The 25,144-nt window shown below is 43.4% G+C and overlaps 1 protein-coding gene across 2 annotated transcripts in view; it reads right to left on the bottom strand.

Moving 5' to 3' along the window:
- PCF11 (PCF11 cleavage and polyadenylation factor subunit) overlaps positions 1-25,144 on the bottom strand; it is an 81,118-nt gene that overhangs the window by 32,032 nt on the left and 23,942 nt on the right. Inside the window, exons 6-9 of one of the 2 annotated variants that reach the window (XM_033947860.1) lie at positions 16,543-16,729; positions 14,874-15,612; positions 13,706-14,773; positions 12,582-13,675 (exon numbers count right to left, since the gene is read on the bottom strand). In XM_033947860.1, the coding sequence (XP_033803751.1) occupies positions 12,582-13,675; positions 13,706-14,773; positions 14,874-15,612; positions 16,543-16,729 (3,088 nt within the window). Of the gene's footprint in view, positions 1-12,581; positions 14,774-14,873; positions 15,613-16,542; positions 16,730-25,144 lie in introns of both variants that reach the window. The other variant, XM_033947859.1, reaches the window with a different exon arrangement.

The raw sequence follows: 25,144 nt of genomic DNA, 5'->3' as shown, positions 1-25,144 counted from the left end.
GTCTGGAACTTCGATAGGTTCTCTGTGATGAGCTTCCTGAGGCATACTGGCCATAATGTTGTGATTCCCGAAAGGAGCTCCGAATCTGGCTCCTATCTATTTGAGGTCTGCTGTCCAATAAGGACTTGGGACGACGATCTTGCACACTGGCCATAAGGTCATTCAGACCTTTGCCAAAAAACATCTGTCCTTTAAAGGAGAGCCTGCCAAGTTGATCCACAGCATGCGTTGGGTAGAGGTGAAATATGTGGAGACTCCTGCCATGGCTCTGATTACATCGGCAATGTAGTTTACCCCTGCCAGCACAAGCTGAGGTAACAGGTGAGCAGCTGTCCCATTCAGGGTTTGCAGCCAAGAATGGCATGCACTTGCTAAAAAGGAAGTTCTTACAGCCTTAACTCCTAGGGCCAGGGTCTCAAACTGCCTCCTTCAGCACAATTCCTGGGCTGGGAAGTGCATTTAGTCACCTGGACACCAAGAAATCTACTTTTGGCATAGCAAACATTTGCTGAAACTCCTGATCCATAGGATACAGCCTAGTCCGGGGGTCGGCAACCCGCGGCTCCAGAGCCGCATGCGGCTCTTTTCCACCTTTGCTGCGGCTCCGGTAGTGTGTCATGCAGGCATGCAGTTTACAAGTCCGTGCCGCCGGACCAATCAGCAAGCAAGGCTTTCATCTGTGTACGTGCTGAGCTCACTGCTCAGCATGGCTATTTCCCGCCGCGACGCCGGACTTGTAAGCTGCATGCCTGCATCGCCAGAATTTAGGTAGGCTGTTTTCATTCCCGTGGGAGTCCCGTGGGCCAGGGGGCATCCCCTTGGGAGTCCCGTGGGTCAGGGGGGCATCCCCGTGGGAGTCCCGTGGGCCAGGGGGAACAGGGAGACAGAAAGAAAAAGTTGGGGGAGAGAATGAGGTCTGGAGGAGAGGAAACATACAGGAGGCTGAAAGAAAGGAAGATATAGTGAGATGGACACAAAGAAGGGTGATGCTGGAAAATAGGTGGAATGGTAATTCTGACAAACACAGAAGGGAAATGCTGGATCAAGGAGAGATGGGGCTCAGGCTGGATGGAATGAGGAGAAATGCCTTGTTGGCCCAGAACTTCCTCTCCTACGTCAGAATTGACGTCAGGGAGCGGAATGCTGGTCAGCGCGACGCTTCTGCAGGGAAAGCTTGGGACGGCGGTGGCTTGGAGGCTATTCCCCGATGGCGGTGGCAGCAAACCGAGTGGCTTGGGGGTGGGCACGGAGAAAGAAAGAAAGGGGGCAGACAGAGACAGAAAGAAGGGGGAACGGGGAGACAGAAAGAAAAAGTTGGGGGAGAGAATGAGGTCTGGAGGAGAGGAAACATACAGGAGGCTGAAAGAAAGGAAGAAAGATTGGATGCACAGTCAGAAGAAGAAAGTGCAACCAGAGACTCATGAAATCACCAAACAGCAAAGGTAGGAAAAATGATTTTATTTTCAATTTAGTGATCCTGTATATAGCATTAAGATAAGAAACAATATATGCAGTGTTAGATTTGTTTTATAATGGTTTTGCGGCTCCAAGTTTTTTTTTATTTTCGAAAACGGGTCCAAGTGGCTCTTTATGTCTTAAAGGTTGTAGACCCCTGGCCTAGTCATAGCTTTTACTCCTTTGAGGAAGCCTTCAGGGACCTCCCAGGGTTCTCTAACCAGGATTTTCATGTCTGGGTGCCATAGAACGATGTGGGTTGAGACCGGACCCCACTCAGAAGAGAACACTGGGGCTGAGACAGATCAATGTTGAACTCGTGAAGAGACTGAGTAATAATGTCCACTGGAGCCGAAGATTTGAACAGCCACCTTATCAAGGGATCAAATCGGAAAAGATTCCAGAAGACTGGAAGGTGGTGAATGTTATGCCGATCTTCAAAAAAAGGTTTGAGGGGAGATCCGGTAAACTACAGATCGGTGAGTCTGACCTCGGTACCGGGAAAGATGGTAGAGGCACTGATAAAGGACTGTATCATCGATCATCTTGATGGATACGGTCTGATGAGGACCAGCCAGCACGGTTTCAGCAAAGGCAGATCTTGTTTGACGAACTTGCTGCACTTCTTTGAGGAAGTAAACAGGCAGATAGACAAGGGCAACCCGGTCGACACTGTATATCTGGATTTTTAGAAGGCGTTCAACAAGATTCCACATGAATGACTACTTTGGAAAATTGCGAGCCATGGAATTGAGGGTGAAATACTCACGTGGATTAAAAACTGGTTGGAGCATAGGAAACGGAGTGGGGGTAAATGGACAATACTGGGACTGGAAGAGCGTCACCAGTGGGGTGCCACAGGGCTCGATGCTTGGACCCGTGCTCTTCAACATCTTTATAAACGATCTGGACATTGGTATGACGAGTGAGGTGATTAAATTTGCAGACGATACAAAGTTATTCAGAGTAGTGAAGACACAAGGGGATTGGGAAGATCTGCAACATGACATAATCAAGCTCAAGAAATGGGCATCGACATGGCAAATGAGGTTCAACGTGGATAAGTGTAAAGTGATGCATGTCGGTAACAAAAATCTCATGCACGAATACAGGATGTCTGGGATGGTACATGGAGAGACCTCCCAGAAAAGAGACTTGGGAGTTCTGATCGACAAGTCGATGAAGCCATCTGCGCAATGTGCGGTGGCGAAAAGAATGTTAGGAATGATAAAGAAGGTGATCACGAACAGATCGGAGAAGGTTATCATGCCACTGTATCGGGCCATGGTGCACCCTCACCTGGAGTACTGCATCCAGCACTGGTTGCCATACATGAAGAAGGATAAGGTATTACTCGAAAGGGTCCAGAGAAGAGCGACTAAAATGGTTAAGGGGTCGGAGGAGTTGCCGTACAGTGAGAGATTGGAGAAACTGGGCCTCTTCTCCCTTGAAAAGAGGAGACTGAGAGGGGACATGATTGAAACATTCAAAATTCTGAAGGGAATAGACTTGCAGATAAAGACAGATTGTTCACCCTCTCCAAGGTAGGGAGAATGAGAGGGCACTCTCTAAAGTTGAAAGGGGATAGATTCTGTAAAAACATTCTTCTTCACCCAGAGAGTGGTAGAAAACTGGAACGCTCTTCCAGAGTCTGTTATAGGGAAAAACACCCTCCAGGGATTCAAGACAAAGTTGGACAAGTTCCTGCTAAACTGGAACGTACGCAGGTGAGGCTGGACTCATTTAGAGCATTGGTCTTTGACTTGGGGGTCACCGTGTGAGCGGACTGCTGGGCACGATGGACTATTGGTCTGACCCAGCAGCGGCAATTCTTATGTTCTTATGGTCGGGACCTCATTCTGATCCTCTACATAGGAGGCTAAATCTCCCTTCAGGGAGGCCTCACTTTGTGACAATAAGGGGATCAAAACTGAATGGTCATCCCCTGAATCTCTGTCTGACTAGCAATCTGAGTCAGGAAGAAGCTCCGCTCTTATGGAAGAAGTACTCTGAGATCTCAAGAAGAGTGTGCAGAAGGTCACTCGTCAGCTGACCTGAAAGGCATAAGCCTGCCATGGCATATTAATGAACTCTGGGTTAAATGCCTTAGTGGGTAACTCTCCTTCCCCTTTAGAAGGGAGGAGACATCTCTTCTTGAACTGTAGGGCCTCTGCGCCAATTCAGCACACCATGTCACTGTTCCGGAGCTCATGGGGGACTTTTCGCTCCCCAAACAGGCTCAATAGCCATGCCCTTTGCCCTGGAGGCCATGTGGGAGATAACTTCAAAGGTCCCGCCTCCCCACTTCATTTAATGTAGCAGGTGGCGCAAGGGCGCTCTTCAAGTGTGCATCCTTCACAAACAAGGCATGATATAGGGGTATCAGATGACTTCATCCCTGGGACTTTGGAAGCAAAATGAGGTGTTTTGGATAAGTTTGAAAACATAGGGGGGAAAAAATTTGGGAAAATCCAAGATCGCTGCTGCAGATGGATTTTTGCATTAAAAAGAGAGTAAAATCACCTCAGGGCTGACCAAAAACTTCAAAAAATAGGAAAATAGGATTTAGGGGGAGCAGGACCAAGATCCTAGCTGTAGAAATAGTTTTGAAAATACATCCCCCACCCCAATTTTTCTCACAGACTGTCAACAGCTTTACTCACAGATCATGTGCTAGGGAAATGGTGCTGCTGCTGATGCCTGCTTCAGTTCTGCTCAGGTGTAGCTGTTCTAGGAGAGGCCCTCTGCTTCCCGTCACTTAACCACTTCGCCGGGAACTTCAGGCTGCCAATCAGACCTCCACAGACCAAACCATCTCCGGACCTCATGAAAACTAGGAGGGGGGGGGGGGAACTAAACACAGCCGGCCCAGTGTTCGCCCTGGAGGAATGCTATTAGCACCTAAACAGACTGCTCCAGCGAGCAAAAACCAGGGGAATGGACCCAGAGTGCCACAAATTTTCAGCAGGCAGAACTGAGGCTGGTACTGGGCAGACCTATACAGACTATGTCCTGTATATGGCAATTCAGAATAGAATGGGTTAGAAAGGGCATTGATGGGAACTCCAGTAACTTGGGACATGAGGACAATTCTGGGCAGACTTTATGGTATGTATCCTGTACACGATGAGGTGGCTGGAAAGGCTAAAGTGAGCATCAATGGCAACTTCAGTAGCTGGAACCTAAGTCAGTAACTGGGTGGACTTTATGGTCTATGGCCCAGAAATATCAAAGAAAAGAATTTATTTTAATCATGAATTTATAAGGCATATAACTAATAGGCAGGTCCTTATCTGCTGTCTTTTCTATGTTATTATATTACAAGTAAGGAGCAGTTATGAGAAAATGGTTTGCAAGATAGCAAAAGCCATCCTCTTTCATGCCGCCACCAGGAAGAAAATACTGTCACAAGAGAGCAAAAATGGCTGAAGATTAAAAACAGCAGTAAAGAGAAAGTGCTAACACAATTAATAACAGCCAGAAGACTATAAGGAAGAAGCTAGGAAGGTACACAACTCATGACCAGTGGAGTCAATGGGTGCAAAGATACTTCACTCAACGAGGCACAGAAAAAAGGGTAACAGAACTTACCATGCCAAGGAAAACACAAGTCCAAAGGTAGAAAGAACTTACCTGAAGTAAACTCAAAGCACTGCCTCCAAGGTTTCACACAAAAAAATCAGACTCCTTTTATAAAGCCACACTATTGATTCCCATGTGGCAAATGCAATGAGGTCCATTCAATTCCTATGTGTTTCATCAGATTTGCCACACAGGAATTTCTAGCACAGCTTTGTAAAAGAAGCCCTAGGCCTTTAGCCTCTTGCTCTTTCTCAAACCACCAAACATAGGAGGAGCTGGGAGAGGCTTGGTACCACTGAGTATTACCCAGTTCCAAAAAAATAATGTTTTATTTTCTATTTAAAAGGAGCATAATCCTTCAGATAATAACCCTCCTCCACTGACACTCAGACAGAGAACATATTGAATATTCTAAGGCTGCACTATTCCTTGAAGGGGCAATTCACAGAACTATTTTGTTTCTGTCTCCTTCTGCTGGTGGATGGACAAAACCCATTTGTTCTGGACTGATCTGGTATAGACAAGGAATGTATGATTTATATGCTGGTACAGTTTTGAAAACCTATGTGTTACCCCAATATGGTAGGATCTGCTCAGTGAAATCTGTTCTTTAGCTGTGGCTTCCCCATCCCTATGGCATTCTCTTTTGGAGAAGTTGAAATGTGAGGCTAGTTTTTTCATATTTAGAAAAAAAATTAAGTGTTCATTTTTGGTAGGCTTCTTTTAAATTTACCTTTATTAGGTTAAATGTAAAATGCAGAGAGATTGAGTATAGAGTCAAGAAATGTGGTCCTATTATTCCTTCAAAACTCACATTAACCCCCCTGTCGGCACTGGCACAATAAAGAGTTTGTTTGTATATCCCACTTGTCTGCCTAGTGCTTCGTACTACATCACATTACCTTTGTTGTTCCATGTGGCATCTCTTCTGTTTTCATTGTGGAGTTTGTTTGTTTTTTTGTAAACCAATGACTTATTCAGTTCCCCTACTGATCTCCCCCATCCAACCAAAAAACCCAAAACAAACAAAAACATACAAAACTCTAAAGGCAAAGAGGGATCACCGTAGGAATCTGTCTTCTTCCAAGCTCTATAAAGAGCTCAAGTATTCAAAAAGGAACCAAGCCTATTATGCTTTAAAGCAGTCAATTTAGACTTTATATATACAAATTCTAGGGGTTTTTGGCAGGCTTTAGACTGAATTTTTAATGGCTACACTTTTTATTAAATGCTGTATACTGTATGCTGTATACTGTTATTGGTCCTTACTATCTGTATTTGAAATGCAAATGCATCGCTTTATTACCGTAAGCCATTTCGGATTTTTTTTGCTTGTTTGTATACTATCACAAAAAAAAAAAAATACTGAGGACACACTACCAGCGCCAACGGCGCAAGACCACTTTCGGGCCCCCTCCAGCACCAGCAGGATCAGAGGAGAGGTCGCGTGGGAGCCCTGCTCCGCCCCTCTCCCCGACCAGCGGCGGACCCAGGACACACTATCAGCGCCAACGGCGCAAGACCACTTTCGGGCCCCCTCCAGCACCAGCAGGATCAGAGGAGAGGTCGCGTGGGAGCCCTGCTCCGCCCCTCTCCCCGACCAGCGGCGGACCCAGGACACACTATCAGCGCCAACGGCGCAAGACTACTTTCGGGCCCCCTCCAGCACCAGCAGGATCAGAGGAGAGGTCGCGTGGGAGCCCTGCTCCGCCCCTCTCCCCGACCAGCGGCGGACCCAGCACACATTACCAGCGCCAACGGCGCAAGATCACTTTCGGGCCCCTTCCAGCACCAACAGGATCAGAGGAGAGGTCGCGTGGGAGCCCTGCTCCGCCCCTCTCCCCGACCAGCGGCGGACCCAGGACACACTACCAGCGCCAACGGCGCAAGACCACTTTCGGGCCCCCTCCAGCACCAGCAGGATCAGAGGAGAGGTCGCGTGGGAGCCCTGCTCCGCCCCTCTCCCCGACCAGCGGCGGACCCAGCAGATACCACCAGCATATACCACCTTGAACTGGAAGCAGCCAGAACTTTAATCTCAACCTATACATCATAGCTTACTAAACCGCAGTCCTCACAAACAATAAAAAAAAAAAAAAAAAATGGCAATGCGTACACCCAACCTCATCCTTATCCTCATACTAATTGCCACATTTATAGCAAAATGGAAAACTACCGGATATCAAACTCATACCATCCCTATCCTAACAACAACACACAGACCTGTTCTACAAACCAGAAAACTGCATACCACTAGAACGCTAATTCCATGTCCAATATCCAACCAAGCCAGCAACTCCACTATCGGAGGAAAAAGACCCCCAACAACGCCTAACTCAAGCACACAAAAACACCAAACTTCACTAAGAACTATCACAAACACAACCTATAACCCCAACACAAAAATCTCCGCAATATCTTGCGCATACATGAACATTAGATCCATCAACCCAAAAGCAGAATTAATCAAAGACTGGCTGATCAAAGACAATCTAAGCTGCCTCTTTTTAACGGAAACATGGCTCACCTCCGATTCAGATCCAAGCATCACAGAATTCTGCCCCAAAGGATATAAACTAGAACTAGTATGTCGAGAAAACAGGAGAGGAGGAGGTATAGCAATCATAACAAAAAACAATTTCAACATAGACGTCCTAAGCAAGCACTCCACCCCTTACCTAGATCTATTAGCCTGCCAAATATCAGACAAATCACTCATTGGAAACATGAACTGTCTTCTCTGCTACATTACACCAGGAAAATGGAACTCAGCAAAACAAGAAATCGAAGAATTCATCTTCCAGAATTCTCTCTCCTCCACACATAACTTGATTCTAGGAGACTTAAACCTCCATTTAGAAGATCAATCATCCAAACAAGCAACAGATATACTGTCATACCTCAACTCACTATCTTACCAAATTCTCAACCCAGAACCCACTCACGAAAAAGGTCATCAACTAGATATAGCAGCTTATTCATCTCCAAACCAAAACACACAAAATATTCACATCTCAAACGGGTTATGGCACCCCACCCTCTGGTCAGACCACTTCAAATACTCATTCACTATCAATTGGGCTCAAAACAACAACAAACCCATCCCAAAGAAATCACACATCATGATCAGACCGAAAATCGAACCTAACACATTCTGGAACACTGTCGAACCCAAAATCGAACCCAACAACCCCAAAGAATTCATAAACAGCTGGCGGACCCTAAGTGAATCTACACTAAACGAACTAGCTCCAATAAAAAATAAAAACAAAATAGACAGACCATCTAACAAATGGTTTGACGACGAACTCTTACACCTAAAAAGGAAATGCAGACAATTAGAAAGAACATGGAAAAAACAGAAACACAATCATACCAAAGAAGAATGGAAAATCCAAATAAAACAATACAATACCAAATTGAAGGAAAAACGGAAAAACTTCTACTCTAAACTAATCGGCACCGAAAAACCAGACACAAGAAAACTTTTTGACATCATAAAAAACCTCACAGATACTAAACCATATCTCGCCACCCAAGGAAACCAAACTCCCACAGCCACTCAATTAGCGGACTATTTCAAACTCAAAATCCTCACAACCAGATCCACATTCAACAATTCAAGAACCAACATAGAAGAAATACAAATCAATCACACAAAAGACGAAGCAATCCCAGCAGACAGGACCTGGACAAATTTCCCAAAGATACAATGGTCAGACTTGAATAGACTTTACAAAAAATACAGCAAATCCTCATGTGACTTGAATAATTGCCCCTCATACTTATTAGCTACAGCTTCCACCAAATTCAAAGCTAGCCTCACATTATGGCTCCAAACTACACTAAGTGAAGGCCATTTCCCACCGGAATTAGGAGAAATCATAATTACACCTATCCTGAAAGATCCCAAAGGTCCTACAGACAATCCTGCAAACTACAGACCAATCGCTTCAATCCCATTATACATCAAACTAACAGAAGGCCTTGTCGCACAACACCTCTCCAACTACCTTGAAGACCATCACATACTACACCCCTCACAATCAGGATTCAGATCTAACCATAGCACAGAAACTCTACTGGTATCACTATTAGACACTGTCCGACAACACCTCAGCATAGGTAACAAACTGCTTCTCATTCAACTTGATCTCTCAGCGGCATTTGACCTAGTTGACCACCACATACTACTCCAGATATTAGACGCAATAGGGATCTCAGGTAACGTTCACAACTGGTTCCAAAGCTTCCTAAAAACTCGAACATACAGAGTCAAGTCAAAGGAGCACATATCCGACCCATGGTCAAACCCATGCGGAGTACCACAAGGATCACCATTATCACCAATATTATTCAACCTCTTCATAGCATCCCTCGGCATAACCCTAGACGCCCTAAACACAGTATCATTCAGCTACGCGGATGACATAACTATCATCCTCCCATTTAACAGTCAAGACCCCTTACCCACAAACCATTTGAAAATAATAATGGAAACGGTAGAAAAATGGATGTCAAGTCATAAACTAAAACTGAACACGGAAAAAACCAAATTCCTCCTTCTAGAGAAGGAAAAAAAACCATCTTTCACTGAACTAGAATTAAATACAATCAAGTACCCAATGCAAAACACACTCAAAATCCTGGGAATACAACTTGACAGAAACTGCACAATGCAGACTCATATCCACAAAATCATCCAAAGAGCATTCTTCACTATGCGTAATCTGAGAAAAATAAGAAAATACTTCAACAAAGATCAATACAAGTTATTGGTACAATCCCTGGTACTAAGTATGTTAGATTATTGCAACAGCCTCTACTTGTCTTGCCCAAACTATATGTTAAGACAACTGCAGTCGGTTCAGAACACGGCCCTCAGACTCATCTACTCCCTTGGCAAATATGACCACATCACCAACGCATACCTAGACTCACACTGGCTACCAATAAAAGCAAGATCCCAGTTCAAATTCTACTGTCTACTATACAAAGTAACACACGGAACAGCACCCATATACCTAAATAACAGACTACACCGTAACCTATCTCATAGATTAAGGAGAACTCGGAGCCTATTCATTCACCCCCCTCTCAACGGAACAAGACGAAAGAAAATATACGACAGCCTTTTAGCGACACAAGCAGCAAAGATTGATCCCACCATCAACAACCTACTGATAAATTCAACAGACATCAAAATATTCCGAAAAGAAATCAAAACTCATCTCTTCAAAAAACACTTTCCATCATCATAACCCCTCAACAACAATAGAAAATACTCCCATGACCACCACCATCACCACCATAGCAATACATCAGAACCCTGACTCTTATTAATTCTATTCATCACAACAACCTACCAGAATCCTGACTTTACTATATCTACTCATCACAACTACTTATCATAATCTACTATTAGCTTTCAAGTTCTTCCGAAAAACCCAGATTAACAATTGTATCTTGACACATTCTTGAATTTATGTACTGCACCGCTACTGGAAATGTCCAGTCTTATAAATTGTAATCCGCTTAGAACCGCAAGGCACAAGCGGAATATAAATCACTAATGTAATGTAATGTAATGTAATGTAAACTTTAATGTTTTGAATAAATGCAGGTAATGTGTCTAATTTTTTTGTCATGTTCTTGCTATTTATAAATGAGCTGGAAATTGGGATGAGTGAGGTGATTAAATGTGCAGATGACACTAACCTGTTCAAAATTGTTTAAGCGCATGCGGATTGTGAAAAATTGTAGGCAGACCTTAGGAAATTGGAAGATTTGGCATCCAAATGGCAGATGAAATTTAATGTTGACAAATGCAAAGCGATGCACATTGGGAAGAATAATCCAAATCATAGTTACCAGATGCTAGGGTCCACTTTAAGAGTCAGCACCCAAGAAAAAGATCTAGGTATCATTGTAGACAATACACTGAAATCTTAGAAACATGATGGCAGATAAAGGCCCAATGGCCCATCTAGTCTGCCCATCCACAGTAACTATTAACTCTTTCTCTTTCTGAGAGATCCCACGTGCCTATCCCAGGCCCTCTTGAATTCAGACACAGTCTCTGTCTCCACCACCTCTTCTGGGAGACTGTTCCACGCATCTACCACCCTTTCCATAAAAAAGTATTTCCTCATATTACTCCGGAGCCTATCACCTCTTAACTTCATCCTATGCCCTTTCATTGCAGAGCTTCCTTTCAAATGAAAGAGACTCAAACTCATGCACATTTATATTACGTAGGTATTTAAACGTCTCTATTTTATCTCCCCTCTCCTGCCTTTCTTCCAAAGTATACAGATTGAGATTTTAAGTCTGTCTCCATACGCCTTATGACAAAGACCACGCACCATTTTAGTAGCCGTCCTTTAGACCGACTACCTCCCTTTTATATCTTTTTGAAGGTGCGGCCTCCAGAATGGTACACAATATTTTAAATGAGGTCTCACCAAAATCTTATACAGGACCATCAATACCTCCTTTTTCCTACTGGCCATACCTCTCCCTATGCAATCTAGCATCCTTCTAGCTTTTGCCATCACCTTTTCAACCTGTTTGGCCACCTTAAGATCATCATATACTGGGTCAGACCAGTGGTCCATCTAGCCCAGTGCTTTATATTCTCTGACAATCCGTATATAATTTAAAACTCCTATTAATCTTAAAGTCTCAAAATGAATTGCTGTGTCTAATATTAGCAACCCAGAATATTTCTGTTTCAGGCAAAACATTTAACAATAGGTAAAATTACAAAGAAGAAACTAAACTGCAGTGTAAGTTAAACCATACCAAGATCAAAAGCCACCTACACATTTATCTGCAAGCAGCCTTCCCATGGAGCCCAACCCAAGCTCATTAGACATATGAATTATGGTTTATTGATTTTCATATACCCCTTTCATAGTAGCGACAAAGCAAAATGAGAAAGAACTAGAAATACCACATTTTTTGCAATTGCTCCACTGTTATGGAATTTATTACATTTAGAATCCTCGGCGAGAGGGAGAATTAGAAGTCCTTGAGCATGCGCAGATGCATGCTCAAGGCAGGCAAGCAGAAGCAGAAGCCGGAAGATCTTCTAGGCACACAATCTGTGCCTGCGCTAGACCGAGGGGGGGGGGGGTAAGTTTAAGTTGTTCGGGCGTGGGGGCCAGTTCGCGCGGGGGGGGGGGGGGGGCGGTTGGAGCGAGGGGGCCTTTGCGAGCGGGGGGAGCGATGCCAGTTAACGGGGGGGGGGCTCGCAAATCAAGTCAACACTCGGTTTGCCAGTCAAAAGTTTGCTGAGTGTTTTGCTCGTCTTGCAAAACACTCGCAAACCGAGGTTTGACTGTATATTGCAACTAAGGCAGTATATCAAGTTTAATAAACAATAGCAAAAAAAATGTGAGAGCTTTTTACTCTCTACTAAGCCAAGAACCACTAATGAGATCCTCTAAGAGAAAACAAATCCTGGCAGTAATGAGATCAATTGAGGCATTGCTATTTTAAAGGGTTTCACTTACAAGTATAACGAGAAAAAGGTTTCCTACCTGCTGAGGGGGTTGAACATTTCCAACTGGCACAGAAGCTGGCAGACTACTGAAGTTTCCAAATGGAGGACCATGAAGATTCTTGTCATCAAAATAATGTCCAGATGGTCTGTTGAGTGTATTATGAAAATTCTGAACTCCAGAGACAGGTGGCCCATTGAAGTTTGATCCTTGAAACTGCATACTTTGAGAGGGTCCATTAAAGATATTATTTGGTGGTTCACTATATGGACCGGTCTGACCATATGGTGGTGTATCAAGTCTTGTGGCAGGATGCACAACTACAGTTTCAAATCGTGGGCCTTGAAGCCCAACAGAAATATCAAATCTATTGGTTTGCTGGTGTGATGGAGCATCAAATCGTTGTGGAACAAGTGTATCAAACCTTGGTTGAACTGGCTGAATCACTGACCCATCAAATCTTGGAGGAGTCTGCTGGCCAAGTGGTCTATCGAATCTTTGGCAGGGTTGTCCATGCAATCCATCAAACCTTGGCAAGTGAGATGACTGAGCAGGTTGAGCATCAAATCTGTTAACATGAGTGCTTTCAAATCGTGGACCAGTCTGGCCCACAGGGCCCTCAAACCTTTGAACTGTTTGCGTGCCAGGTCCACTTTCAAATCGAAGACCTTGGTGAATTTCAAATCTTGGGCCAAGGGGTCCTTCAAACCTTAATGGACCAACAGGCTGACCAGGAGGCCCCTCAAACCTCTGAGGTGCAACTGGCAACCCTGGCATACCTTCAAACCTTTGTAGTCCCACTGGCTGCCCTGGAGCACCCTCAAAGCGCTGAGGCCCTAATGGCTGAACTGGTGCTCCTTCAAAGCGATGTGGCCCCACTGGCTGTACTGGGCCCCCTTCAAAGCGCTGCACACCCACTGGCTGTACTGGGCCCCCTTCAAAGCGCTGCACACCCACTGGTTGTCCCAGGGGCCCCTCAAAACGCTGTGGGCCCATTGGCTGTCCCGGCGGCCCCTCAAAGCGCACTGGCTGTCCCGGTGGCCCCTCAAAGCGCACTGGCTGGCCCGGCGGACCCTCAAAGCGCACTGGCTGGCCCGGCGGACCCTCAAAGCGCACTGGCTGGCCCGGCGGACCCTCAAAGCGCACTGGCTGGCCCGGCGGACCCTCAAAGCGCACTGGCTGGCCTGGCGGACCCTCAAAACGCTGCGGCCCCACTGGATGTCCTGGCAGCCCTCCAAAGCGTTGTGGTCCCACTGGTTGTCCCGGCGGCCCTTCAAAGCGCTGAGGCCCCACTGGTTGGCCCAGGGCCCCTTCAAAGCGCTGAAGCCCCATTGCCTGGCCCGGAGCCCCTTCAAAGCGCTGTGGCCCTACTGGTTGGCCTGGGGCACCTTCAAAGCGCTGCGGCACCCCCGGCACCCCTTCAAAGCGCTGCGGCCCCCCTGACTGACCCGGCACCCCTTCAAAGCGCTGCGGCCCCGCAGACTGGCCTGATGCCCCTTCAAAGCACTGCGGCCCCGCTGACTGTGCCAGTGCTCCTTCAAAGCGCTGTGGTCCCCCTGGTTGGCTTGGTCCCCCTTCGAAGCGCTGCACCCCCCCTGGCTGTCCTGGAGCCCCTTCAAAACGCTGTGGCCCCATTGGCTGTCCTGGAGCCCCTTCAAAACGCTGTGGCCCCACTGGCTGTCCTGGAGCCCCTTCAAAACGCTGTGGCCCCACTGGCTGTACTGGAGCCCCTTCAAAACGTGGTGGTCCCACCATTTGCCCTGGCACTCCTTCAAAACGCTTTGGCCCTGGTGTTCCTTCAAAGCGCTGTGGCCCCACTGGCTGTCCTGGTTTCCCTTCAAAGCGCTGTGCTCCCACTGGCTGTCCTGGTTTCCCTTCAAAGCGCTGTGGCCCCACTGTCCCTTCAAAACGCTGCATTCCAACTGGCTGTCCTGGTACTCCCTCAAACCTCATACAAGTTTGCACAGCAGGGTCATCACTTGTTGAGCTAAGAGTAGAAGTTCCTTCAACAGCTTTATTGGTCTGCCCTTCTCTTTTACCAAGTTGTCTCTGAGGGCCATCCAATAATGGCCTGACTTCGTCAATCAGTACACCTAATTTCTGGTTTCCATCTTGGGATCCAAACTTAGATCCTGGACTTTCCAAATATGCAGCCTTGTCAGTGTCTTCATATCGTGGTCTCTTGTGCACAAACCGTTCATTGAATGGAGGTCTTTGTTCCTCTCTTGCACCTTAAAATAAAACAAAACAAAAAAACCCAGAAAACTTTATTATCTGCATTCTTCAAACTATTTTAAAAATTTAAATTGTTAAAAAAGCAGGAAACATTACCTTGTCCAAGCGTCTCTTTTTCTTCATTATCATCATAGTCACAAAACCCATCCCCTTCTCGGTCAGCTGCCTGAAACTCTGGTGCACTTCTTCCTGGATGTCTGGGTGAGTTTCTGAAGTCATCATTTTTATCTACCCAAGTCTCATAAAGTCCTCTTTGATCATAGGTTTTATTGGTTCTTGTCCCTTTAGCAGAGTCTCTTTGATCAAGTCTTCTACGATTTGCATGTGGAAGATTATCTACATAGGGTCTGTTTCCTGTCAATGGAGAATGTCGTCTTGATCTTTCATTCCATGGTTCTTTTCTATCAAACTGACCTCCATCAGTTCTACCACTATGTTTATTTTTGCCAAGATCACTTTCTCTTCCAGACAGACTTTCTCTTCCAGACAGACTTTCTCTTCCAGACAGACTTTCTCTTCCAGACAGACTTTCTCTTCCAGACAGCCCAATATTCTCCCTATCAAAATCAAAAAAGTCATCACTATCTGAATGCTCAGATCTTAGAAAAGCATGTTGCACCTGTGTTCTTTTCAATGTAGCTTTATGTTCATAGTAAGTTAACTCTGCATTTGACAGAAGAGGCTTCTTCTTTAATCCACTTTTACTTTCTTCTGTGGGGCTATCCCATGCATATCTGTTTTTTTCTTCCTGATACTGGAACAGCTGGCGAATCTGATGGGCCACAACAAGAAACTCATCCTGTGTTATTTCACCAGATGTCAAACGTTCATTTGCCTATAATGAAACAAAAAAAAAAGAATGCAATTTATCAGACATTATCCACTTCCTACTACACCTATGCATTTTCCATCCAAAGTAGCATTATGTTTTATGTCAGGTCTATTTAGTGTTTCTAACTATGATTTTAAGAAAAATTTATACTACACAATTAAAATATGATAAAGCAAAGATACATATTTCTTATTGCATCCCTTCATATATTAACTTCTTATTCCTTTCTGAACACTTATAAGTGGTTTTATTAAAAGACTGACATAGGCACATTTTGCCCATCCCAGGGGTTGCATCAGGAGATTATGTTTTATACAGTGTTTCAATTTTATCTATAAAAAATTATAAAAGAATAACATATTCAAAAATATGAAAGACTCTTTAAATAATGAACATTTATAAAATTATCATTTAAGGACTCAGATTATAAATAGAAGAAACATATCTAGTGATCTGCTTTCTTAACTGCTATTGATTGTGAATTCTACTTGCCCTTTTTATACTGATAACATTATATAGATATATATTTAAACCTTTAAACTGACTGAGAAAAGCTCGACTGATTTAAATTTTTTTTTTAACAAAATTAGGTTGACAACCAGACACCTGAAATCATTTCAGACACGTGAGGTGAGGTTATCTTGAAAATGATTTTAAAAGGAGAGTTAATTGAATTAAAGATGTGATCAGAAAAAAACAGAACTCTAAACTACTAAAGATCTTCTGAAAAAGCACTTTAGATCTTAAATTAATACAAGCACATACATCTGTTTTACATTTGGAAAACTAGCAACTTGGATCTAGATTTTAGTTAAAAATCATACATTTTTCTAATTTGAACTTCCTTGATAAAATGGAAAAGGCCTTCAATATTCAAAAAAAGGAACTACAATATAACCAAAACTTATTTTGAGATCACAATAAATATGTTACCTTCTTAAGTAAATTTGCCTTGCCTGCAGATGTTAACTCTTTAGGAATCTGTAGGTTAGCATCTACACTTAAGCGATGCTGCTGCTTAGGAGTTCGAGGTGATAAAATTCCTTTATTACTCTGCCAGCTATCCCTATGCCTTGGATGAGGTGGTTTGTTCAGTCCTTGGTCTTCACTCTGTTGTGAGCTAATAAAAAATAATAATTTTAAATTGTACTATCAAATATTTCATTTTCATGTAAAAAGAAAAAAATGCATTTGAAATCACTTCAATTCACAATGGTTTTTCCAGTTTACTTCTTCAATGGTTCAGAAATATACAATATCTTCCAGATAAACCAGTTTTAGCTCTGAAATTAATTTGGTTTAAACTACAACAGCCTAACACCACACTAAGATGCACTAAGATGCCCACCTCTTTACCAAAATGTGGTAAGCACACAATCTGACAAATTATACAATCGCAAGACCACAATAGCATGCAACAAGTCATATAGTAGAAAGGGGTGTGAAAAACAGTAGATACAAAAAGGGTAGATTGCAGGCATGGACAGCACCTTCCAGTTAAGCACATAGTATCGCTAACCAGTGAAGCAAAAAATAATTCCTCACATCCCAATGGCCCCTCAGTCCCCCCCCATGAACCTTCACTTCCTCCTCCTGACAACTCCACCTAGTTTTCAATGGAAGCTAGTGGAGGGGGGGGGGGCAGGAATAATCTCTGGATGCTAATTCCCTGGTGGTGCCCAAGTTCAAAAGGGCACTTTTGACCCCTAGCTGTAATCTCTCAGCATAGCTGCCTCATTTGGTAACTTGATCCCTAGTAGTAGTTTTAGAACATATGAAGCGCCATCCCCGGATCAGACCTTCGGTCCATCAAGTCCAGTGATACGCACACGCGGAGGCCCTGTCAGGTGTACACCTGGCGTAATTTTTAGTCACCCATATCCTTCTATACCTCTCGTAAGGAGATGTGCATCTAGTTTGCTTTTGAATCCTAGGACGGTTGATTCCGCAATAATCTCCTCTGGGAGAGCATTCCAGGTGTCAACCACTCTCTGAGTGAAGCAGAACTTCCTGGTATTAGTCCTGAACTTGTCCCCCCCTTAGACACTACTTTGAACTTAGATGCCAATGCAGTAGGAATATCTGGGAATTATTCCTGCCTGCACCCCTCAACAGCCAGGAATCCAAAGGGAGGCTCTTTCAGTTTATATCAGAGGGATTTTTTTTTAAGCTACAGCAGCCCCTTTAGTGGCCTTTCTACTAAAGGGCATTAAGCCCTGATGCACAGTTTGCATGTCAAAACAGGCCACTGACAAACATGCTAAAGCATTTTGTGGCAGCTTCTGTTAGCAAGTGCTAACTCGCAAATCAGGTATTTTAATATTTTTCTAGAAGGCATGCCTTGGGTAGAGAATGCTCATTAAACCTATGGCCACAAAAAATTAGGTTGGTATAATCTAGACCGATGTTAATCAATATGTATGTCCAAAAATGTGTCCAGATTGTGTTGATTTTTAACCTGACGCCTCAGCCCCACCACTCCACCGCAATGTTAAGTTCAAAAAGCGGGAGATTTACTGTGGGAGCCTCATCATTGGCTGTCGGGTTTTTATCATTAATTTATTTATTTTGTATTTTTAATAAGTTTTTAGTGTATTTTTTTAGTATATTTTTCAGTCGTTAGACTTAGACTTAAAGAAGTTTTAAGAAATAAGTATTGTATTTCTGAGTATCATAATTTAAAAGTACTTGATACTTATCTCAGCGTTAAACCCAGGGAGTCAGACCCGACATGTTTCACGTGTGAAACATGTCGGGTCTGACTCCCTGGGTTTAACGCTGAGATAAGTATCAAGTACTTTTAAATTATGATACTCAGAAATACAATACTTATTTCTTAAAACTTCTTTAAGTCTAAGTCTAACGACTGAAAAATATACTAAAAAAATACACTAAAAACTTATTAAAAATACAAAATAAATAAATTAATGATAAAAACCCGACAGCCAATGATGAGGCTCCCACAGTAAATCTCCCGCTTTTTGAACTTAACATTGCGGTGGAGTGGTGGGGCTGAGGCGTCAGGTTAAAAATCAACACAATCTGGACACATTTTTGGACATACATATTGGGTAGAGAATGGGCATGGAAACAATCAGAAAGCACACTCGCAAAAGTTCATGTTAACTGGTTAACATGGGAGCATACAGAAGGTGGTAAGTGCTCACACATTAACTTTTTTTCAGGTAATGCTTGTTAACGTGAACATTAGCATGCAACCTGGAAAACAATCCACACACAATAACTGAAAAATGCCTTAAATGTTGTCATGTTAGAAATAGGCGTAGCACAGGAAAGCCCTGTGTTAAAACTGGCTATTTCCTAAACATGGTTTAGTAAAAGGGCCCCCTTTAGTGCACTGCTGATAGCATGGATGCAACCATACTTTCGGCAATTAACTTAGGGTGCAGTAAAAATCTGCATTGTGTAGTACCAGCATGGGAAAGTGATGGGGACACCCAAACAGTTACCAGGCATTAATTTTTTCAACCAATATATGATGACTGCAAAAATGGTTATTGCACTGTAGCAAACTGGTTTGAAAACAAAAAAAATAAAATAAAATAAAATACCTGGATTAAAACAAATCATTATATGTCAATACTGCATTTCTCAATAGAATGCAAACCATATTGGATCAGAGTTGGAAAACCAAAATAATATAATGTCATGAAGATATTGCTAGCAAGAAAGCAAACAATTTCTCAATCATGACCTCAAAGAAAAAACAGCCAATAATGGTCTGTATGATGAGAGCACTACCTAAAATGAAATCAAGCAATAAAGCACTTGCATTTTAAAAGTAGTCTCTTAACTGTGCTCACTCAGTAAGAACTATAGAATAATCTCCCTGCTTGGTTCAGTAGTTTGTTCAAAAACACTTATGATACTTGACTTATCCCTAGTTCAATAAAGTAGCCTTGCTGCATAAAATATTTGACCCCCATGCATGCTGGTATATTTTCCTCCAACTATTCAATCACCTAATTCTTATTTGTTTTGTACAGTTTTATTCAACTGTCGCCTTTTCAACTCTACGAGATCTGTTCAAAAAGTTCCAGGACAATTTCAATTGTGTGCCTACGGCATTGAGTAGCTTGAAACCTCATGAGTAACCTCCTTTTTTCTGTTTGTTGATATCTGTTTTTGTCTTCGAACTGCAGCAGTTTTTGTGAAAATGTGTTTTCATGATCTTTGAAGGTGTGACTAAACATGTGGATAAAGGTGAGCTGGCTGATATAGTGTATCTAGATTTTGAGAAAGCTTTTGATAAAGTTCCTCACGAGTGGCACCTGAGAAAATTAAAGTGTCATGGGATAGGTGGCAAAGTTCAGTTGTGGATTAGGAATTGGTTATCTGATAGAAAACAGAGGGTAGGATTAAATGGTCATTTTTCTCAATGGAAGAGAGTAAACAGTGGAGAGCCGCAGGGGTCTGTACTGGGACTAGTGCTATTTAACTTATTTATAAATTATCTGGAAATTGGAACAACAAGTGAGGTGATTAAATTTGCAGATGACACTAAACTGTTCAAAGTTGTTAAAACGCATGCGGATTGTGAAAAATTGAAGGTGGACCTTAGGAAATTGAAAGACTGGGCGTCCAAATGGCAGATGAAATTTAATGTGGACAAATGCAAAGTGATGCACATTGGGAAAAATAATCTGAATTTCAGTTACCAGATGCTAGGGTCCACCTTGGGGATTAGTGCCCCAAAAAAGTATCATCGTAGACAATACAATGAAACTTTCTGCCCAATGTTTGGCGGCGGTCAAAAAAGCAAAAAGGATGTTAAGAATTATTAAAAAAGGGATGGTTAACAAGACTAAGAATGTTATAATGCCACTGCATCGCTCCATGGTGCAACCTCATCTGGAGTACTGCATTCAATTCTAGTCTACTTATCTCAAGATAGATATAGTGGTGCTAGAAAAGGTTCCAAGAAGAGCAACCAAGATGATAAAGGGGATGGAACTCCTCTCGTATGAGGAAAGACTCATGAGGTTAGGGCTCTTCACTACAAAATCTTGAGTGGAGTAGAACGGGTACAAGTGGATTGATTTTTCACTCCTTCAAAAATTACAAAGACTAGGGGACACTCGAAGTTACAGGGCTGGTTTTAAAAAAGGTTTGGACAAGTTCCTGGAGAAAAAGTCTATAGTCTGTTATTGAGAAAGACATGGGGGAAGCCACTGCTTGCCCTGAATCAGTAGCATGGAATGTTGCTACTCCTTGGGTTTTAGCCAGGTATTAAGAACATAAGCAATGCCTCCACTGGGTCAGACCTGAGGTCCATCATGCCCAGCAGTCCGCTCACGCGGCGGCCCAACAGGTCCAGGACCTGTGCAGTAGCCCTCTATCTATACCCCTCTATCCCTTTTTCCAGCAGGAAATTGTCCAATCCTTTCTTGAACTCCAGTACCGTACTCTGTCCTATAATGCCCTCTAGAAGCGCATTCCAGGTGTCCACCACACGCTGAGTAAAGAAAAACTTCCTAGCATTCGTTTTGAATCTGTCCCCTTCCAACTTTTCCGAATGCCCTCTTGTTCTTTTATGTTTTGAAAGTTTGAAGAATCTGTCCCTCTCTACTCTCTCTATGCCCTTCATGATCTTGTAGGTCTCTATCATGTCTCCTCTGAGTCTCCGCTTTTCCAGGGAGAAGAGCCCCAGTCTCTCCAATCTTTCAGTGTATGAAAGGTTTTCCATGCCCTTAATCATTCGTGTCACTCTCCTCTGGACCCTCTCAAGTATTGTCATATCCTTCTTAAGGTACGGTGATCAATACTGAACACAGTACTCCAGGTGCAGGCGTACCATTGCCCGATACAACGGCAGGTTGACTTCTTTCGTTCTGGTCGTAATACCTTCTTAATAATACCCAACATTCTGTTTGCCTTCTTTGTAGCTGCTGCGCATTGTGCCGTTGACTTCATTGTTGTGTCCACCAATACACCCAAATCTCTTTCAAGGTTCTTCCCTCTAATACTAATCCCCCCCATTTGGTAGCTGAACATCGGGTTCTTTCTCCTTATATGCATGACCTTGCATTTCCCTACATTGAAGTTCATCTGCCATTTATTCGCCCACTCCTCCAGTTTGCTCAGGTCCCTTTGTAGGTCCTCACACTCTTCCGCAGTTCAAACTCTTCTACAGAGTTTAGTGTCATCCGCAAATTTTATAACTTCACACTTCGTCCCCGTTTCCAGGTCATTAATAAATACATTAAACAGCAGCAGTCCGAGTACCGACCCCTGCGGAACTCCGCTCGAGACCCTCCTCCAGCCCGAGTAGTGACCCTTCACTCCAACCCTCTGCCTTCTGCCTGCCAACCAGTATTTGACACCTCTGTGTACGTCCCTTTCTATCCCATGGCTCCACAGCTTCCTAAGTAGCCGCTCATGGGGGACCTTGTCAAAGGCCTTTTGGAAGTCGAGGTAAATGATGTCCACGGGTTCCCCTTTGTCCAACTGGCTGTTTACCCCCTCAAAGAAGGGGTAATAGCCCTCGATGGGCCACCGTGAGAACGGGCTACTGGGCTTGATGGACCATTGGTCAGACCCAGTAAAGCTATTCTTTTTTTTTTTTAATTTTATATTTATCAAATTTTACATTTTATAAATCAAGTATCCACTTGTACAGAAAGTTGAAGAAAAGCAGAAAAATAATACTCATAGGTAAAATACATACTAATCAACTAAATAAAAATAAATGTTTAGCTTAAATTCAGCTCAAGTCCTCTAAATTAGATCCAAGATGGATGAGGCGGACATATTAACAGATGCTGACAAATATCAAATCAAGTATTAGGAAAACAAAGTCCCTTAGCTGAGGAAGGATATCATTTATTCAATTGGACCTCGCTTGATTTCCCTTCATCCAGTCGAGTTCCTGCCAGAAAAACTGTCAACTGGAATGGCTCAAAGAATACATATTTCTTCATATGGTACTGTATTACACATTTGCAAGGGTGTCGTAGGAAAAAGGTCCCTCCAAGAGATATAACACCTGGCTTCATCAAAAGTAACTCTCGCCTTCTTCTCTGGGTTTCCCGTGCCAAATCTGGGAACATTAATATTTTATGTCCAAGAAATTCTTTCATTTTATTCCTAAAGTACATTCTAAGCAACCAGTTTTTATCTGGTGCAAGGGCCACCGTAAGAAGCAATGTTGCCGGAGATGCTAGCTCTCTGTCCGAAAGTTCCAAGATTGCTGAAACATTTAGTGGTTGATTATCCTCCTGTTGTTTAAGTGGTAATTTAGTAGTTTTCATTGGTAAGTAATATACTTGAGTAAGTGGTGGTAATGTATCCTCTGGAATACCCAAAATCTCTACCATATAACGTTTCATCATATCTCTAGGTGTCACAGAGGCTATCTTAGGAAAATTAATCAAGCGGAGATTATTATTACGAGAAAAGTTCTCCAAATTTTCCAATTTTCTGCGCAAACTTGTGTTATCTTTTACCATTGCTTCATTAAGCTGTTTTGATGCTTTTAACTCCTGTTGTATATTCAGAATTGAGTTCTTGGATTCATCAACTTCAACTTTTATATTTTTTATATCATTTTCTTGAAGAGTAATTTTATTTTCCAGCTGCAAAAGCTGGGGCTTAACAGACTTGGCTAGGTCAGCAACTAAATCCCAGATTGAGTCCAGTGTTACTTCTCTGGGTTTTTCAATAACATATGAAAGATTGGGAATTTGAATAGTCTCACCGGTTATCAGTTGATTCTGGCAATCCTTCTGCTGGGCTGAAATGATCCCTGATGTTTCCAAATCCTCTGTACTTCTTGGACTCACCTGGAAACTCAGGGAGTCCATCTCCACGCTCCCCTCTCTGTTCTTCCTGGCCTCCGAGGGTAGGTGCTTGCTTCCTTCCGGGAGCTCCTCCACTCGTGGGGAGCTGGTAACCTGAGGAGGTGGGGGAGGTGCCCTAGCGTTGGGGCTGAGCGTAGTCTCTAGCCCCAAGGAGATCACCTCATTTCCGCCTCTCTGAGGCGTCTCCAGCGGGGGGGGTGCCGACGCTGCCGGGATATCCTGCATCCGACGCAGGAGCTCTTCAATATTGCCGAAAGAGGGGACCGCTGAACGCCGCGAGGCTCCAGCGGCGCTGCGGCCTCTCCTCTTCGGCATCTCAAGTAGGTAATCGCTCCAAAAAGAAAATTTTTTCAAATCAGACTTCTCCGGCGTGCTACTCAGCGTCCGGGACCATCGGCCATCTTGGATCTCCCGTAAGGCTATTCTTATGTTTTTATTTTAACCTCAATGAGCAGCACTAAAGTATGAAGTTCTGTTTTAAATTGGGTAAGACCATTACAGAAACTTATGAAATGTTGAAGTGGTTTATGGGGAACATGTCATGAGTTGTGGAAGGTGTTCTGTGAATGTGTCAAAATTCCTGAATTTTGCACAAAAAAAAAAAACACGTCGATGGTTCTCCAGCTACCTTACCCTCTTGACTTAACATAGTAACATAGTAGATGACGGCAGATAAAAACCCGAATGGTCCATCCAGTCTGCCCAACCTGATTCAATTTAAATTTTTTAATTTTTTCTTCTTAGCTATTTCTGGGCAAGAATCCAAAGCTCTACCTGGTACTGTGCTTGGGTTCCTACTGCCAAAATCTCCATTAAAACCTACTCCAGCCCATCTACACCCTCCCAGCCATTGAAGCACTCCCCAGCCCATCCTCCACCAAACGGCAATATACAGACACAGACCGTGCAAGTCTGCCCAGTACTGGCCTTAGTTCAATTTTTAATATTATTTTCTGATTCTAAATCCTCTGTGTTCATCCCACGCTTCTTTGAACTCAGTCACAGTTTTACTCTCCACCTCCTCTCTCGAGAGCGCATTCCAGGCATCCACCACCCTCTCCATAAAGTAGAATTTCCTAACATTGCCTTTGAATCTACCACCCCTCAACCTCAAATTATGTCCTCTGGTTTTACCATTTTCCTTTCTCTGGAAAAGATTATGTTCTACGTTAATACCCTTCAAGTACTTGAACTTCTGAATCATATCTCCCCTGTCTCTCCTTTCCTCTAGGGTATACATATTCAGGGCTTCCAGTCTCTCCTCATACGTCTTCTGGCACAAGCCTCCTATCATTTTTGTCGCCCTCCTCTGGACCGCTTCAAGTCTTCTTACGTCCTTCGCCAGATACGGTTTCCAAAATTGAACACAATACTCCAAGTGGGGCCTTACCAATGAGCTGTACAGGGGCATCAACACCTTCCTTCTACTGGCTACGCCTCTCTTTATACAGCCGAGCATCCTTCTGGCAGCAGCTACTGCCTTGTCACACTGTTTTTTCGCCTTTAGATCTTCGGACACTATCACCCCAAAGTCCCTCTCCCCGTCCATGCATATCAGCTTCTCTCCTCCTAGCATATATGGTTCCTTCCGATTATTAATCCCCAAATGCATTATTCTGCATTTCTTTGCATTGAATTTTAGTTGCCAGGCATTAGACCATTCCTCTAACTTTTGCAGATCCTTTTTCATATTTTCCACTCCCTCTTTGGTGTCT

Source organism: Geotrypetes seraphini, chromosome 6 (assembly GCF_902459505.1).
Source record: "Geotrypetes seraphini chromosome 6, aGeoSer1.1, whole genome shotgun sequence".
Lineage (NCBI taxonomy): Eukaryota > Metazoa > Chordata > Amphibia > Gymnophiona > Dermophiidae > Geotrypetes > Geotrypetes seraphini.
This window is presented reverse-complemented; position numbering and strand designations above follow the sequence as displayed.